Raw genomic sequence first — 19118 nt, 5'->3', positions numbered from 1 at the left:
GGCAGAGCTAGGATTTTACAGGTCTTTATTTTGGCAGGCTGCATGACAAACGCCTCTTCCGGGACTGCGACACGTTTGGGGGAATGGCAGAGAACGGAGGCAAAAGGTGCCGGGAGCCCTTTCTGTTCCCTTCAGCCCCTGCAGCTGCACCGCTGGTTTCAGGGCACTTGCTTGGTTCGTTCCTAGAGAAAAAGGCTAGGGCATGATTTTCAAAACTACTGCCCATCCACAGTCAGAGTTTCCTACATTCCTGGGTACAAATGAGTGGTCGAGAGAGGGCTTCTTTCCAAATGAGGTTAGCCATAGCTTCCTATTCTTTACCAATAGCTGTGAAAACGAAACACTTGCCCGGTTTTAGTATTCTACACACACCCCTCCCAGGGAATTTTGGGGCAGCTTTGGGTCCCTCTGCGGGACGGCACCCAGCGTGACCCCCTCCCCTCATTCGCCACCCACCCGCTCCTCCACCGCAGTGTGCGTCCCTCTCCTAGCGACCTTGGGGTGCCCCAAATGCCATCAGAGGCCCGAGGCTTCAGCCCCTAACCCTGACCCCCGAAGAAGGCACAGGACGAGTCCAACTGCCCCGGACAGCAGCCCAGCACTCCCTTCCAGCCCTTCCCACGCCTCCATCCCCCCAGAAAGGGACTCCGCCGCAACAAGGAAGGGGGGGCAGCCCCCAGAAGGCTCGAAGCTCCTGCCCCGCCTCGCTGTCGCGGGCCAGGGGCAGAAAGAGGGAGCGGCAGAGGCGGCGGGGACGCGGCACGGCCGGCACGGCACGGAGCGGGGGCCGCTCGCAGCGCGATGCCGGCGGAGCCGCAGGTCCGGCAGCGCCGGGGCGGGGTCCGAGCGGCGCGGGGGATCCGCCGAGAGCCTCCGGCCCCGTGCGGGGACTCCCGCAAGGCCCGGGGGGCGCCGGGCTCCGGCCCTCGGGGCTTTATTCTCCGGCGCCCCGAGCCCCGCGGCTGCGGGGGAAAGAAGCGAAGGGGCGACGGGAAGAGAGGAGGGAGAGCGGGACATGCGAAAGGGCGGGGAGGGAGGTCGGGCTGCGGAGGAAAGCGGGCGGGGAAGGGAAAGGCCGGCAGGGCAGCAAGAGGGACGGGGCACAGAGGAGGGAGAGAGGGGGAATGGAACGGAGCAGCGGGGCAGGGACAGGACAGGAAGGAGCCGGGTTTGGGGGGGACATGGAAACGGGGGAAAGAGAGGTAACTGAATACGGGCAGGAGCATGGAGCGGGAGAGAGAGGGACAGGAGGGGATCCTCCCGGCGCCCCGGCCCCGCCCTGGCGCCCCGCCCGGCCCGGGCTGCTGCGCTCGGCAGACCTCGGCTCCGTTCGGCTGGACTCGGCTCCTCGGCCAGCTTCGGCTACTTTCGGCCACGCTCGGCTATTTCCGGCCGCATTCGCCTCCATTCGCCTCTTCGGCAAAGCTCGGCTCGCCTCGGCTGAACTCGGCCAAGCTCGGCTCCGCTCGCCTCCTCGGCCCCTTTCGGCCGCTTTCGCCCACGCTCGCCTAGTCCCGCCCGCACCCGCCTCCATTCGCCCATTCCCACACCTCGGCTCCCTCCGCCCGGCCCCGGCTCCCTCCGGCTCACACATTTCCTCAGGGCACCTCAGCACAGGGCACACAAACTGCAGCCCCTAAAGGCTTGCAGCTCTTTCAACACACACACTCGTAACTCAGCTCTGGGGACAGAGCTGATGGCTCCTCTAGGACAAGAATAGTTACACGTAAAAGCAATTCCCTTATTTTGCATCTCCTTTTTATTTAACCCCCCCCCCCCGAAATCCCATCCCTACCACAAGGAATGTGAAGTTCTGGTTCCCCTACCCCCCCCCCCCGTACGCTATTTGTACAAAGGCCCTGGGGCAGCACACAGCTGGGATTCCACGGAATAAAGCCTGGCTTCAATAATCAGAACAAATGACATTTTTTTACAAATTAGGTGCAACTGCATGTTGTATGGTGCTGCGTACCCACGGAGCCGAGTCAAGGAAAAAGAGCTACAGCACTGGAACCTAAGTTTTAGCAGCCTAGTCATCTGTAACTTGTGCCATAAAGTAAACCAAGGATAACTACAGTATTATCTGCTGAAGTTCTCTACTGTGGATTTCGGGTACAGCAGCACGTGCTTTACTCCCAACAAAAGCTGCTCAGGTGGGGGGAGCCGGGAAGCCAAGTCTCTCCACTTTGTCTGAACACCATCTTCCAGGAAGGTACTGCTTCTTCTCTCCCAGGCTCCCTTCAGCAAAGTGGCAAATTCAGAATCCGGTGCCACAGGAGGCCCTTGGCTTAAGTCCTTGTGGTTTTCAAACTGTTTAAAAAGCCAAACAAAAAGCATAAGAGAAAAAGAGTGATGAGTATGAAACAAAAATCTCTTCAGCCACCTTTGTTTTGAGATGAGCTCTGAACTGAAGCTCTGGGAGCACAGGCGTGCAGTCCTGCTAGAACAGAGCTGCCCAGCAGTGTCCCCAGGGGCATCTGGAGTGTTCACACTGCTGAGCTGAGAAAAACTCACCAAACCCAGCCCAGGGGCCTGTGATCCTCCACCCACCCGGGGGAACTCCGGGCGCTGTAAACAGAGGCCACAGCGCACACCAGGCTCTGCTGTGCCTGCTGAGGAGTCTCTGTATGAGCCCTGAGGCCTGGTATCGCCTCCCAAACACCACAGAGACCTCTTGTGTCATCAGAGAAAAGCCCTGGAGCAAACGTGTGTCCCCAGCACGATCAACAAGGATGCAGAATTACCTCCTCAATAAAAATGCTGTTACTGATGGAAATGTAACCTCTGTCGACAGCGAGGATTTTATAGGAATACTGGCTCAAGAATTCAGTGACTTCAGGGATTCCATACCACAGGTTCCTGGGACTGCTTGGGCATCCAGAGCCTATAGTATCGGTTAAACTGGTAGAGCTGAGGATACTTAGCAGCTTTCAGGGACTCGGGATCTTTGTCACAGAGCTGGAACGTCACGCAGGGAGCAATGGGTTCTCTCAGAGAGTGCAGGAGGCCAGTGAAAACAGCACCAAGGTCCTCCACGACATCTGCTCCTAGAAAAGCCAAATAAATTAAACTATTGACATGAGCACGGACACTGGGGCAACCTTCCTTACTTTGGGCCTTGCCAGCAGCCCACAGAGCCTCATGCAGAAAAGAACTGAACGAGATCAAAAAGTGTTCCTAGTGACCTAGACACATGCTCCTGGCCGCTGAGGTACCTGAAAAACCCTCCAGACATCATCAGCTCTTGCTGAAGCAAATAATCCACATTCACTTGTTGTGCCAAAAACACGCCCGGCCCTTAACAGGGAGAGACCCTGCCAGGCACCGCCTCAGAGAAGAACCGAGCTGTACTGGGGGGACACACCCAGCCAACGTGTACAAGTTTAAACAGAATTTTCTCTCAGAACTGGGACTTTCAGCACACCCCAGGTGCTACTCGACTGCCACAGACACACAGAGGGCTTCGTGAGGTGCTCTGGGATTGGCCAGTCCTGCTCCAAGCCCTGCTGATGCCCCTGTGGTTTTAAGGATGTCCTCAAGGAGGTGGTAGAACCTCGCCATATTTGCCCCTGGAGCTTAATTTCTGAGGTTTTCTTTGGGAAACGCATCCACTTCCTACTTAACAATGCAGTCCCCTCTCCTGCTCTCGGGAAGAGCTGCCCACAGGCACGGGAAACACCTCTCCTCTCCTCTGCCCTTAAAACACTGTGTTACTGAGGCCAACTACTTCCAGGCCAAGACTGTCCATGCAGGGACAGTGTCCCTTCTCTTTAGGGTCAGGGAAAAAGGGCAGAAGCACCTACAGAGCTTCAATGCCCCTCTTGAGCACAAAGCACCATGAATCTGCACCTCCTGCTGCTTGCAGGGAAGGTAATAAATAGCTTAATTTCTGAGGTTTTCTTTGGGAAACGCATCCACTTCCTACTTAACAATGCAGTCCCCTCTCCTGCTCTCGGGAAGAGCTGCCCACAGGCACGGGAAACACCTCTCCTCTCCTCTGCCCTTAAAACACTGTGTTACTGAGGCCAACTACTTCCAGGCCAAGACTGTCCATGCAGGGACAGTGTCCCTTCTCTTTAGGGTCAGGGAAAAAGGGCAGAAGCACCTACAGAGCTTCAATGCCCCTCTTGAGCACAAAGCACCATGAATCTGCACCTCCTGCTGCTTGCAGGGAAGGTAATAAATTGCCTCAAGGTAAAAAATGATAAATGGTAAAAAATTATTGCAAGAGGGTAGAAATTATTCCACTTTCACTCCACTGCTAGAAATTACACATAAAACATAAAAAAAACCCCTGTACCTGTTCTGTTTTCAGACTGAAGCAACAGCATATTCCTGGCTCCTAACGCAGCAGGGACAACAGCACTGAAGGGAACTGTTTGGATAATCATGTCTTCATTTAAAGAGAAGCCAATTCCTTCATCTAAGCCATCACTGCCCTCCATCAGAACAGCCAGCATATCCACGACATCTAATAAGTGAAGGAAAAAATGTAATCAGAGGATCCAGACTAACTGGGAAAACAACAGAGGTAGAATGCAACATTCCAGGAACACAAGGTATCTTTCTAGTTCCCCCCCAAAAAAAACCCAAAACAAAACAAAACCGAAGATAAAACCAAACAAACAAACAAAAAAAACCCCTTAAATTAGTAACAACAAGATAATTATTTCTACCTCAATAAACCTATAATGCCTCGAACCATTCCAGGGAGGGCGGCAGGAGGGGCGGGCAGAGCCAGGGCCCCGCTCCGCCGCCCCGGCGGCATTTTCCGGCACGCGGCCGCTCCCGGCGTCTGGAGAGGGGCGCGGGGCCGGGAAAGGCGGCGCAGCCCTGCTCCGATGCCGCTCGGCCGCGGCCCGGGAGCGCTGCGACCGCGCCTCCGCCGCCCGCCGGCACCGGCCCCGGCCGCCCTCGGCCCGCGGGGCCGCCTCCAGCCCACCCCTCACTCACAGACACCGCCCCGCTCGCCGCTCGCCCCTCGCTCCCGCCCCTCCCGCCGCTTCGGCCGGGCTCCGGCTGGGGGGCTGCAGTACCGCCCTGTGCCCACAAGGCGGCAGCACTTGTCCAGAGGGTCCGCGACACGATGCGGCCCGTGGGGACCTTGACGGAGAAAGGCGTTTTTGCCCATGCCTGTCGGCTCCCGCCAAAAACCCGCACGCTCGCGGTGCTGCTGACCCCACAGCCCGTGTGCACGGCACCCGAACCGCCGCGGAAAATCCCGTCGGGGGGCGCCGGCCGTGCGGGTAATTCAGGCAGTGTAAAAAACAGACACGGGTCCTCGAATTTCAACGTCCTCGTTTTCGCGCCCTCTCGAGAAGGTCAAGCGAGGCCGCGCCACGCCACTCCCAAGATGGCGGCCGCGGGCTGCAGTACCGCTCTCTGCCCACACGGCGGCAGCACCGCGCCGTCCCCGCCGGCACGGCCTCGGCAGCGAACGCCCCAAAGCGTCCGCGCGGGAAAGAACGGAACAAAAAGCCTGCCTCCGACCCGACAGGAACCGAAAGAAAAAAGCTTTCCTCTTAAACTGCATTGCAACAGGGTTTGTTTTTATATTTTTCAGATTTATACTCACAGTCGGATTTGTAATGGATACTGATGGAAAACTGTATTTTTATAATTTCTTACATTTATTCCTATTCTATTTTTTTATACATATCTTATTAGATTGCTTACATATTTCTATAGTTAGATTTAGATTTCTAAAAGGTTTATATTGCTTAAAATAAAACCCTGCCTCTATCCAAGTAAAAATCTTTTAAAAAACCCCCTTTATTTAAACTCCATTTAAATGTATCTCTATTTTTCGCATTTATATTCAAATTTATATTTTAAATGTAGATTGATGTATGATGCTATTTATAGTCTATCTCTTCCTAATACTAATTTTAATTTCTATTTTATATTTTTATATATACACCTGTATACATTGATTATATATTTCCATATTTAGAATGATATCAAACTAAAATGTATATTCATCTCTTTTCCATTAAAACCCTGCCTCCAACCAAATAAAAACAAAAAAAGCCCTTTCTTTAAACGATTTTCGAATATTTTTTTTTATCATTATAGTCACACTTGAACTTCTACTTTATATAGATGTATTTATAAATATATTTTATATATATATATAATAAGTTAGCGAGATAGATAAATTATTTTTTAAATTCTATTTCGTACACACTGCTAATATTTATATTTACTTACCTTTGAATTTTCATATAGATCTTAACGTATTTAGGATATATTTCTATACAAAGACTTCTAATTTTATTTCTATTCATAATTTTAATAATAAAACCCCTACCTAATACCAAATAGAAAATAAAAATCCCCGTTATTCTAAATTATATTTAAATATTTCTATACTTCTATTTTTGATTTTTACAAGTACTTATCTATTCTATCACAACATAGTGAGGTACTATATTTCAATATATAGTATTTATGACATGAAATGCGTTGTAATAAGACACATACAGTAAAATATGCATTAGGTACTGTATTGATTCCTATTGTTTTGTAATATTCATATATCCACATGTATTAATTATACATTTCTATATGGACATTTATGTTTATAATCGATATTTATATGCATATAAACATATAAAATACTCCATATCAAACAAGGTTATACCTAATAGTAATGGACAGCATTATTTATGTTACATGTTTCATTTATATGTTTTCCATTTACATTTAAAATTGAAGTTTTATATTCCCATTATCATGTTTATGCATGTGTTCTATTTCATTAGAATTATAGTTAAAACTTTGCAGTTATAATCTAATTCCTAAAAATAAAATGCCAAAACAAACAGCATCAAATTCCCACCAATACCGTCCAAAAAATTCAGAAAGGCTCCACCAGCCAACCAACTACCAGCAAAAAAACCCGCACTACACTCCTTTCATTAGCAGCTCTTATCACGTCACAAAAACGAAACAAACATTTAAAAAAACCCTATAGAAACCCACACAGCAAATCACAAAAACCACTATAAAGGAAAAAAAAAAAAAAAAAGCCAACTAACTTACCATACTTCAAACCATACAAGAGACTCCCAACGATCCTAAAAAAAATAGTAACCAAAATTCTACCACTACACTAACTCATAAAGAGAACCCAATGCTCTATAAAATTAACTAAAAAAAACCCACCAAATAATTACAGATATAAAAATAAGGGAACCACGAAGAAACAAAAAATTCACCCCCCAGATAAAATAAACACCTAAAGAGATCCACCATGGAAATGCCCATGTTCACAAAAATAAAACCAATAAAAAACAACAACCAAACACATCAAACGACAAAAAAATACATATTAACAACAACAAAATAAGTTCCTAACTCAAGAAACAAAAATTGCCTCAAAACAAAAAAACCACCTAGAAATAAACACGTCGCCAAAAGAGAAATGTAACTACAAACAATATCTCCCAAGTTCTCTGCAACAATGAAACATACACGGCAATCAAATAAGCCAAATGAATGAAACCCCTATAATATAATAAATAAGAATGCATTCATCAATATTAAAGAAAACCTCACCGATTAACTCCAGGGCACTCCCTCAAGCCCACCAAAAAAACCACTACGCACTCGCGCTAATAAAAGCCTCCACAACCGAATTGAAAAACGACCCTCTACTCCATGCTACGACCCATAAAAACCAGTGTAAACCTTTAGAAACGCATCCTTAAAAAACATAAGAACCGATCAAAAAGAAATCAAACAACAACACTCAACCCAAAAAAAAACCTTGTCACGAGCACCCGAAGCAAGAACCGTAACAACCAAGAAGTGCCCGGGGCCCTTCTCCTACAGCGACGCCGATCAAAAGCCACCGATCCCAGGAGCTCCTCAGGAGCGCCTCAAAAGCAGCGCAGCGAGGGAGGCTGGAAGATGCGGAGCCGCGCTCCCGGCCCCGGGCGCAGCGCGGCTCCGGCAGGAAAGCGGCTCCTCCGGCAGGCAGAGGCGGCGCCGCGCCGGCAGACCCCCGCCCGCTGCCCCCGGCCCGGCGGGGCCGGCACCGGGCCCGGGGGGCCCCGGCGGCGCCCGAGCCCCGCGCCCGGAGCGGACGGAGCGGCGGCACCGGCCGGCGCCGGCCCCGCCCGCGCCGCCTCCCCCGCCCGCCGGCCCGGCCAAAGCTCCGCTCGGCTCCGCACGGCTCGCACCGGCGCGGCTCCGGCGGGCCCGCGGCAGCCCAGCCGCGCCCAGCTCCCCTTCCGCCCCGGCCAGCCCCGGCACTGCCGGCAGGGCTCCGCGCCGCACCCTTCGCTGCCGGGCCGGGGGCAGAAGAAGCGCCCCGAATGCAGCGGCACAGCGCGATCCCCGCCCTGCCAGCGCTGCCACGGCTGCAGCTCCCTTCCTCTGAAGGCCCGACAGTGACGCCATGCTCCGGCGCTCACCTCACCCCAACAAGGGCACAGAAATGTAGGCTTCCCTTCAACTGCGTCCCCTAGAAGAGAAGAAAAGAAGCGGCTTGCCTCAAATGATGGCAAAAGGGGGCTTCTTACCTCAATCCAAACCCCTTAAAAGGCGGGACCACAGGACTGCCCCCTCCAATTCAACCTCAGGATGACGAAATTTCAAGGGAAAGGAGAAAAGTCCCGGCTAAAAAAGCGCACCAGCTCACCTGCTCGGCTGCTGCTTCTCGGCACAAAGGTTTGTCCCTCGGCTCCTCCTTTGAGCAATGCTCCACGTATCCAGGTGATCCCCCGGACCCTGTCCGAAGCACCCACCGTCCTTCCAGGAGATAGCCCCGGGAGCCCCCTATAAACTCCTCTCCTCCAGCAGCTTCATGCAAAACCGATGGGAGGAAAACCCCCTAAATCAGCCGCCGGAGGAGCCGCCCCCTCCTCATCATCCTCTCAGCTCACACCTGTGGCTGCTCTGAGCCCCCATCATCCTAACAGCTCACACCTGCCGCTGTTGCCACTCTCCAACAGCGTCTCTCCCTCTCCAGCACACAGCGCACTTCTCACAGACACAGATCCAACAGAAATCTGCTACGGGTGTCAGCTTTTCTTAATCCATCTGGTTACACGATTAAAACACATACATGCATTGATGGTCATTGAGAGAAAGCTTTCCCCTGGAGAAAATAGTCACTTTGGTAGCACACTTTGATATATCTGTGGAAAAGCAGAATCAGCACCAACTCCTAAGACCCCTGCTGAGGAACCCAGCCCTCCTTGGGACACCCAAAGCAGCAGACCTCGAAAAAGGAGGGGAAAAATGAAGCTTGGAGTGGAAAAAGAGGATAGAAGTACAGAAGCCTTTAAAAATGCCTGCATGGAGCAATAGTGGGAACCAGTCACATTTCTTCTTTCCTTGCTTTCTGTGATGACATAAATAGAAAGTAAGAACACGTTAAACAAAAGGCAGAGCTAGGATTTTACAGGTCTTTATTTTGGCAGGCTGGAATGACAAACGCCTCTTCCGGGGCTGCGACACGTTTTGAGGAATGGCAGAGAACGGAGGCAAAAGGTGCCGGGGAGCCCTTTCTGTTCCATTTAGCCCCTGCAGCTGCTCCGCTGGTTTCAGGGCACTCGCTTGGTTCGTTCCTAGAGAAAAAGGCTACGGCATGATTTTCAAAACTACTGCCCATCCACAGTCAGAGTTTCCTACATTCCTGGGTACAAATGAGTGGATCGAGAGAGGGCTTCTTTTCAAATTAGTTTAGCCATAGCTTCCTATTCTTTACCAATACCTGTGAAAAAGAAACACTTGCCAGGTTTTAGTATTCTACACACACCCCTCCCTGGGAATTTTGGGGTAGCTTTGGGTCCCTCTGCGGGACGGCACCCAGCGTGACCCCCCCTCTCATCTGCCACCCACCCGCTCCCCCACCGCAGTGTGCGTCCCTCTCCTAGCGACCTTGGGGTGCCCCAAATGACATCAGAGCCCCGAGTCTTCAGCCCCTAACCCTGACTCCCGAAGAAGGCACAGGACGAGTCCAACTGCCCCGGACAGCAGCCCAGCACTCCCTTCCAGCCCTTCCCACGCGTCCATCCCCCCAGAAAGGGACTCCGCCGCAACAAGGAAGGGGGGGCAGCCCCCAGAAGGCTCGAAGCTCCTGCCCCGCCTCGCTGTCGCGGGCCAGGGGCAGAAAGAGGGAGCGGCAGAGGCGGCGGGGACGCGGCACGGCCGGCACGGCACGGAGCGGGGGCCGCTCGCAGCGCGATGCCGGCGGAGCCGCAATTCCGGCAGCGCCGGGGCGGGGTCCGAGCGGCGCGGGGGATCCGCCGAGAGCCTCCGGCCCCGTGCGGGGACTCCCGCAAGGCCCGGGGGGCGCCGGGCTCCGGCCCTCGGGGCTTTATTCTCCGGCGCCCCGAGCCCCGCGGCTGCGGGGGAAAGAAGCGAAGGGGCGACGGGAAGAGAGGAGGGAGAGCGGGGCATGCGAAAGGTCGGGGAGGGAGGACGGGCTGCGGAGGAAAGCGGGCGGGGAAGGGAAAGGCCGGCAGGGGAGGAAGAGGGACGGTGAACAGAGGAGGGAGAGAGGGGGAATGGAACGGAGGAGCAGGGCAGGGACAGGACAGGAAGGAGCCGAGTTTGGGGGGGGGGACACGGAAACGGGGGAAAGAGAGGTAACTGAGGGGAATACGGGGAGGAGGATGGAGCGGTAGAGAGAGGGACAGGAGGGGATCCTCCCAGCGCCCCGGCTCCGCCCCGGCGCCCCGCCCTGCCCGGGCTGCTGCGCTCGGCCGAGCTCGGCTCGGTTCGGCTGGACTCGGCTCCTCGGCCAGCTTCGGCTACTTTGGGCCACGCTCGGCTATTACCAGCCGCATTCGGCTCGATTAGCCTCTTCGGCAAAGCTCGGCTCGCCTCGGCTGTACTCGGAGCCGCTCGGCTACGCTCGGCTCCTCGGCCAGCTTCGGTTACTTTCGGCTAAGCTCGGCTATTTCCGACCGCATTCGGCCCCACTCGCCTCTTCGGCGCAGCTCGGCTCCACTCGCCTCCACGGGCCCTCCCGGCCACTTTCGGCCACGCTCGGCTATTCCCGCCCGCACCCGCCTCCATTCGCCCACTCCCACAGCTCGGCTCCCTCCGGCTCACACATTTCCTCAGGGCACCTCATTCCAGGGCACACAAATTGCAGCCCCTAAAGGCTTGCGGCTCTTTCAACACACACTTGTAACTCAACTCTCGGGACAGAGCTGATGGCTCCTTTAGGACAAGAATAGTTACATCTAAAAGCAATTCCCTCATTTTGCATCTCCTTTTCATTTAACCCCCCCCAAAATCCCATACATATCACAAGGAATGTGCAGTTCTGGTTTCCCCACCCTCCGTATACTATTTGTACAAAGGACCTGGCCACAGCACACACAACTGAATAAAGCCCAGCTTCAATAATCAGAACAACTGACATTTGTTTACAAATTAGGTGCAGTTTTGTATGGTGCTGCGTACCCTCGGAGGCGAGTCGAGGAAAAAGAGCTACAGCACTGGAACCTAAGTTTTAGCAGCTGAGTCATTTGTAACTTGTGCCATAAAGTAAACCAAGCATCACTACAGTATTATCTGCTGAAGTTCTCCACTGTAGGTTTAAGGTACAGCAGCACGTGCTTTACTCCCAACAAAAGCTGCTCAGGTGGGGGGAGCCGGGAAGCCAAGTCTCTCCACTTTGTCTGAACACCATCTTCCAGGAAGGTACTGCTTCCTCTCTCCCAGGCTCCCTTCAGCAAAGTAGCAAATACAGAATCCGGTGCCACAGAAGGCTCTTGCCTGACCTCCTTGTGGTTTTCAAACTGTTTAAAGCGAAACAAAAAGCGTAAGAGAAAAACAGTGATGAGTATGAAACAAAAGTCTCTTCAGCCACCTTTGGTTTGAGATGAGCTCTGAACTGAAGCTCTGGGAGCACAGGCGTGCAGTCCTGCTAGAACAGAGCTGTCCAGTAGTGTCCCCAGGGGTATCTGGAGTGTTCACACTGCTGAACTGAGAAAAACTCACCAAACCCAGCCCAGGGGCCTGTGATCCTCCACCCACCCGGGGGAACTCCGGGCACTGTAAACAGAGGCCACAGCGCACACCAGGCTCTGCTGTGCCTGCTGAGGAGTCTCTGTATGAGCCCTGAGGCCTGGTATCGCCTCCCAAACACCACAGAGACCTCTTGTGTCATCAGAGAAAAGCCCTGGAGCAAACGTGTGTCCCCAGCACGATCAACAAGGATGCAGAATTACCTCCTCAATAAAAACGCTGTTCCTGATGGAAATGTAACCTCTGTCAACTGTGAGGATTTTATAGGAATACTGGCTCAAGAATTCAGTGACTTCAGGTATTCCATACCACAGGTTCCTGGGACTACTTGGGCATCCAGAGTCTATAGTATCGGTTAAACTGGTAGAGCTGAGGATACTTAGCAGCTTTGTCACAGAGCTGGAACGTCAAGCAGGGAGAAAGGGGCTCTCTCGGAGAGTGCAGGAGGCCAGTGAAAACAGCAACAAAGTCCTCCACGACATCTGCTCCTAGAAAAGCCAAATAAATTAAACTATTGACATGAGCACGGACACTGGGGCAACCTTCCTTACTTTGGGCCTTGCCAGCAGCCCACAGAGCCTCACGCAGAAAAGAACTGAACGAGATCAAAAAGTGTTCGCAGTGACCTAGACACGTGCTCCTGACTGCAGAGGTACCTGAAAAACCCTCCAGACATCATCAGCTCCTGCTGAAGCAAACAATCCACCTTCGCTGTCTTGTGCCAAAAACACGCCCGTCTCTTTACAGGGAGACACCCTGCCAGGCACCGCCTCAGAGAAGAACCGAGCTGTACTGGGGGGATACACCCAGCCAACGTGTACAAGTTAAACAGAGTTTTCTGTCAGAACTGGGACTTTCAGCACCCCCCAGGTGCTACTCGACTGCCACATACACAGACAGGGCTTCGTGAGGTGCTCTGCGGTTGGCCAGTCCTGTTCCAAGCCCTGCTGATGCCCCTGTGGTTTTAACGCTGTCCTCAAGGAGGTAGTAGAACCTCGCAGTATTTGCCCCTGGAGCTTAATTTCTGAAGTTTTCCTTGGGAAACGCATCCATTTCCTACTTAACAAGGCAGTCCCCTCTCCCTGATCTCGGGAAGAGCTGCCCACAGGCACGGGAAACACCTTCCTCTCCTGATCGCCATGCTCTGCCCTTAAAACGCTGTGTTACTGAGGCCAACTACTTCCAGACCAAGACTGTCCATGCAGGGACAGTGTCCCTTCTCTTCAGGGTCAGGGAATTAGGGCAGAAGCACCTACAGAGCTTCAATGCCCCTCTTGAGCACAAAACACCATCAATCTGCACCTCCTTCTGCTTGCAGGGAAGGTAATAACATGCCTCAAGGTAAAAAATTATAAACGGTAAAAAATTATTACAAGAGAGTAGAAATGATGCCACTTTCACTCCACTGCTAGAAACGACACATAAAACATAAAAAAAAAAAACTGTACCTGTTCCGTTTTCAGACTGAAGCAACAGCATATTCCTGGCTGCTAATGCAGCAGGGACAACAGCACTGAAGGGAAATGTCTGGATAATCACGCCTTCATTTAAAGAGAACACAATTTCCTCATCTAAGCCATCACTGCCCTCCATCAGAACAGCCAGCATATCCACGACATCTAATAAGTGAAGGAAAAAATGTAAGCAGAGGATCCAGACTAACTGGGAAAACAACAGAGGTAGAATGCAACATTCCAGGAACACAAGGTATCTTTTTAGTTCCCAAAAAAACCCAAAAACAAAACAACAAAAAAAAAAAAAAAAAAAAAAAAAAACGAAAGCAAACAAAACAAACAAGAAAACCTTAAAAAAAAAAAAAAAAAAAAAAATTCAAAGGCACATTTGCCAGGCAATACAATGTTGGGGGCAGCACAAAAATCACAGCTGTACTTCATTCTGCCTTTCAAAGCTGCTGTCCAGCACAGGTTGCCCAGAGAAGCTGTGGCTGCCCCCGGATCCATGGAAGTGTCCAAGGCCAGGCTGGACAGGGCTTAGAGCACCCTGGCATGGTGGAAGGTGTCCCTGCCCATGGCAGGGGGTGGAACGGGATGAGCTTTAAAAAAAGGTGCCTTCCCATCCAAACCCTTCTGGGATTCCACGATTCTGTGAACAGCTTCAGGCAGGACTACATTTCCATTGTAGTTCAATAATGCTGCTGCAAGAACACGAAGAGAGATTTCAAATACCGTTAAAGTGGCACAACCACATCAAAAATTACGTCTGGGAGTAAAGTGGAAACTCTGCTGATTCCAAGGACACATGGAGGGCTGAATCCTGGAGATCCTTACATAACAGGATCTCTAGAGTTATCCATCCCCAGTTTGTTGCTTAGGGTTAGAAAAGGTAGCCCCAAGTCGTGGAGTTCTGTTCTTAAGGGGTTACCACATACCATCAATGTGAGAGACGGGGATGCTGATGTTTGATCAGAGTCCTGTAGCAACCTGGAGCACGCTGGCTTCCCGAACCAGGTCTGCTGCTTTGTCCGTGTAGCGGTAGGGCTTTGTCCTCAGCCTTCAGCAGGATCTGTCAGCAAAGGTGGAGAGAAAAGTAGAGTGCAGCGCCTCTCAAGCATGGGGGAACCATGTGCTGCTAAGGAAGACCACGTGCTGAAAGTGGTTTGAAGCCGGGTGGGTTTTGGGAGGACAAATTCCATATTACTTCTGCAGGATTCTGTCTGCAGTTCCTGCTCTACAAACCAAATACATCAAACGACAAAAACAAACAAATAAAAAAAAACCCACATTAAATTAACAACAACAAAATAATTATTCCTACCTCAATAAACCCATAACGCCTCGAACCATTCCAGGGAGGGCGGCAGGAGGGGCGGGCAGAGCCAGGGCCCCGCTCCGCCGCCCCGGCGGCATTTTCCGGCACGCGGCCGCTCCCGGCGTCTGGAGAGGGGCGCGGGGCCGGGAAAGGCGGCGCAGCCCTGCTCCGATGCCGCTCGGCCGCGGCCCGGGAGCGCTGCGACCGCGCCTCCGCCGCCCGCCGGCACCGGCCCCACCGGGCTGCCCTCGCCGCCATCCTCGCCGCCGCTGAGCCGCCTTCAGCCCTCCCCTCACTCACAGACACCGCCCCACTCGCCGCTCGCTCCCGCCCCGTCTCGGTGGTTTTGCCGGGCGCTGGCTGGGGGGCTGCAGTACCACCCTCTGTCCACAAGGCGGCAGCACTTGTCAAGAGAGTGCGCGACAAGCACTCGCAAGATGGCGGCCCGTGAGGACCTTGACGGAGACAGGCGTTTTGCCGATGCCTGTCGGCTCGTGCCAAAATCCCGCAGGCTCGCGGTGCTGCTGACCCCACAGCCCGTGTGCACGGCACCAGAACTGCCGCGGAAAATCCCCTAGGGGGGCGCCGGCGGTGCGGGCAATTCAGGCAGTGTGGAAAACAGACACGGGTCCTCGACTTTCTTGTCCTCGTTTTTGCACCCTCTTGAGAAGGTCAAGCCGAGTCCGCGCCAAGCCACTCCCAAGATGGCGCCCGCGGGCTGTGTCTGTAGTACCCACCTCTGTCCACAAGGCGGCAGCACTGCCGCCCGCCACCGCCGGGGGCCGCCGCTCGCCTCGGGGCCGCGGGCGGGGCAGGCGGCAAAAAGAACGGGCGCCGTCCCCTCCGGAACATCCTCGGTAGCAAATGCCCCAAAATATCCCGCGCGGAAAAGAACGCCAACAAAAAAAAACCCCTTGCCTCTAACCCAACAAGAACCAAAAGAAAAAACCTTTTCTTTTAAACTGCATTTCAATGTATTTTATTTTTATATTTTTCATATTTATATTCACATTCGGATTTATAATGTATATTGATGTATAACTGAATTTTTATAATTTCTTACATTTATTTCTATTATATTTTATTCTATTTTAGTACATATCTTAATGTATTGCTTATATATTTCTATAGTTAGATTTAGATTTCTAGAAGGTTTATATTGCTTAAAATAAACCCCTGCCTCCATCCAAGTCAAAATCTTTAAAAAAATCCCATTATTTAAGCTCCGTTTACATTTATCTCTATTTTTTGCATTTATATTCAAATTTACATTTTAAATGTAGATTGATGTATGATGTTATTTATAGCCTATCTCTTCCTAATACTTATTTTTATTTTTTTATATTTTTATATATATCTGTATACATCGAATATATATTTCCATATTTAGAACGATATCAAAATAAAATGTATATTCATATTTTTTCTATTAAAGCCCTGTCTCTAACCAAATTTAAAAAAAAAAGCTCTGTCTATAAGCAATACTTGATTATTCATATAATTTTTCATCATTATAGTCACATTTGTATTTCTACTTTACACTGATGTATTTATAAATATATATTATATATATTATAAGGTAGCAAGATAGATAAATTATTATTTAAACTCTATTTCGTACATACTGCTAATACTTATATTTACTTACCACTGAATTTTTATATAGATCTTAATGTATTTAGGATATATTTCTACACATAGATTTCTAATTTTATTTTATTTATATTTATAATTTTTGTAATAAAACCCCTACCTACTACCAAATAGAAAATAAAAATCCCCTTTATTTTAAACGATATTTAAATATTTCTATATTTTATTTTTAATAGTACTTATATCTTCTATCACAATATATTGAGGTACTATATTTTGATATATAATATTTATGACATATAATGTGTTATAATAACACATATACTGTAAAATATGCATTATGTACTGCATTGATTTCTATTATTTTGTAATTTTTATATTTATATATCCACACGAATTAATTATACAACTCTATATGGTTATTTTGCTTGTATTTATAATCTCTATTTATATGTATTTATATATACATATAAAATACTCTATATCAAACAATATAATACCTAATAGTAATGGATAACATTATTTATGTTACATGTTTTATTTATATGTATTCCGTTTATATTTAAAATTGAAGGTTTATATTCCATTTTCATATTTATGCATTTCTTTTGTTTCATTAGAGTTATAGTTAAAACTTTGCAGTTATAATCCAATTCCTAAAAATAAAATGCCAAAACAAACAGCATCAAATTCCCACCAATACCATCCAAAAAATTCAGAAAGGCTCCACCAGCCAACCAACTACCAGCAGAAAAACCCACACTACACTCCTTTCACTAACAGTTCTTATCACATCACAAAAATGAAACAAACATTTAAAACAACCTATAGAAATCCACACAGCAAATCACAAAAACCACTAAAATGAAAAAAAAAAAAACCCAACTAACTTACTATACTGCAAATCATACAACAGACCCCGAACGTTTCTAAAAAAAATAACCAAAACTCTACCACTACACTAACTCATAAAGAGAACCCAATGCTCTATAAAATGAACTAAAAAAACCCACCAAATAATTACAGATATTAAAAAATCGAAACCACGAAGGAAAAAAAATTCACCACCCAGATAAAATAACTGCGCATAAAGACCCACCATAGATATACCCATGTTCCCAAAAATAAAACTAATAAATAAACAACAACCAAATACATCAAACTAAAAAAAAATATATATATATATTAACAACAACAAAATAATTATTCCTAACTCAATAAACCCATTATGCCTCAAACCATCAAAACACAAATACCACCTAGAAATAAACACGTCGCCAAAAGAGAAATGTAACAATTTTAATAACTCCCGAACTCTCTGCAACAATAAAACATACGCGGCAATCAAATATGCCAAATGCATAAAACCCCTATAACATAATAAACAAGAATGCAATAATCAATATTAAAAAAAACCTCACTGATTAACTACAGGACACTACCTCAAACCCACCAAAACAAACACTACATATGCTCATGCTAATAAAAGCCTTCACAAACGAATTAAAAACCTAACGTCTACTTCATGCTACGACCCATAAAAACCATTGTAAACCTTTAAGAACACATTCTTTAGAAACATAAGAACGGATCAAAAAGAAATCCAACAACACTCAATCAAAAAAAACCCCCTTGTCATGCGCACCTGAAGCAAGAACCGTAACAACCAAAAAGTAACACCATGGCCCTTCTCCTACAGCAACTACGAACAAAAGAAAAGGATCCCATAAATTCCTCAAAACCACCGCAGCGAGGGAGGCTGGAAGATGCGGAGCCGCGCTCCCGGCCCCGGGCGCAGCGCGGCTCCGGCAGGAAAGCGGATCCTCCGGCAGGCAGAGGCGGCGCCGCGCCGGCAGACCCCCGCCCGCTGCCCCCGGCCCGGCGGGGCCGGCACCGGGCCCGGGGGGCCCCGGCGGCGCCCGAGCCCCGCGCCCGGAGCGGCGGCACCGGCCGGCACCGGCGCGCCGCCCGCGCCGCCTCCCCCGCCCGCCGGCCCGGCCAAAGCTCCGCTCGGCTCCGCACGGCTCGCACCGGCGCGGCTCCGGCGGGCCCGCGGCAGCCCAGCCGCGCCCAGCTCCCCTTCCGCCCCGGCCAGCCCCGGCACTGCCGGCAGGGCTCCGCGCCGCACCCTTCGCTGCCGGGCCGGGGGCAGAAGAAGCGCCCCGAATGCAGCGGCACAGCGCGATCCCCGCCCTGCCAGCGCTGCCACGGCTGCAGCTCCCTTCCTCTGAAGGCCCGACAGTGACGCCACGCTCCGGCGCTCACCTCACCCCAACGAGGGCACAGAAACGTGCGCTCCCCCCCTTCAATTGCGTCCCCTAGAAGAGCAGAAAACAAGGGGCCTGCCTCAAATAATGGTAAAAGGGAGAATTTTACCTCAATCCAAACCTCTTAAAAGGCGGGACCACAGGACTGACCCCTCCATTTCAACCTCAGGATGACGAAATTTCAAAGGGAAAGGACAAAAGCCCCCACTACAAAGGCGCACCGGCTCACCTGTTTGGCTACTGCTTCTCGGCACAAGGGTTTGTCCCTCGGCTCCTCCTTTGAGCAATGCTCCACGTCTCCAAGTGCATATCCAGGTGATCCCCCAGACCCCGTCCGAAGCACTCACCGTCCTTCCAGGAGACAGCCCCGGGAGCCCCCCATAAACTCCTCTTCTCCAGCAGCTCCGTGCAAAAGCGATGTGAGGAAAACCCCCTAAATCAGCCCCCGGAGGAGCCGCCCCCTCCTCATCATCCTCACAGCTCACACCTGGGGCT

General features: G+C 50.3%; 1 protein-coding gene across 1 annotated transcript; it reads right to left on the bottom strand.

Annotated features, from left to right (window-relative positions):
- Positions 1-1741: 1741 nt before the first annotated feature.
- On the bottom strand, positions 1742-8045 carry LOC144248594 (nucleolar pre-ribosomal-associated protein 1-like). The gene is made up of 4 exons (XM_085589326.1): positions 7807-8045; positions 4301-4471; positions 2745-3047; positions 1742-2310 (listed from the first exon to the last, which is right to left on the bottom strand). Exons 2-3 carry the CDS (start codon positions 4458-4460, stop codon positions 2836-2838), a joined length of 372 nt encoding a protein of 123 aa, XP_085445452.1. The 5' UTR covers positions 4461-4471; positions 7807-8045; the 3' UTR covers positions 1742-2310; positions 2745-2835.
- Between the last annotated feature and the right edge of the window lie 11073 nt (positions 8046-19118).

Source organism: Lonchura striata, chromosome 11 (assembly GCF_050655825.1).
Source record: "Lonchura striata isolate lonStrDom1 chromosome 11, ASM5065582v1, whole genome shotgun sequence".
In the NCBI taxonomy this organism is placed as follows: domain Eukaryota; kingdom Metazoa; phylum Chordata; class Aves; order Passeriformes; family Estrildidae; genus Lonchura; species Lonchura striata.
The sequence above is the reverse complement of the archived record's forward strand: the minus strand, read 5'-3'. Positions and strand labels throughout refer to the sequence as shown.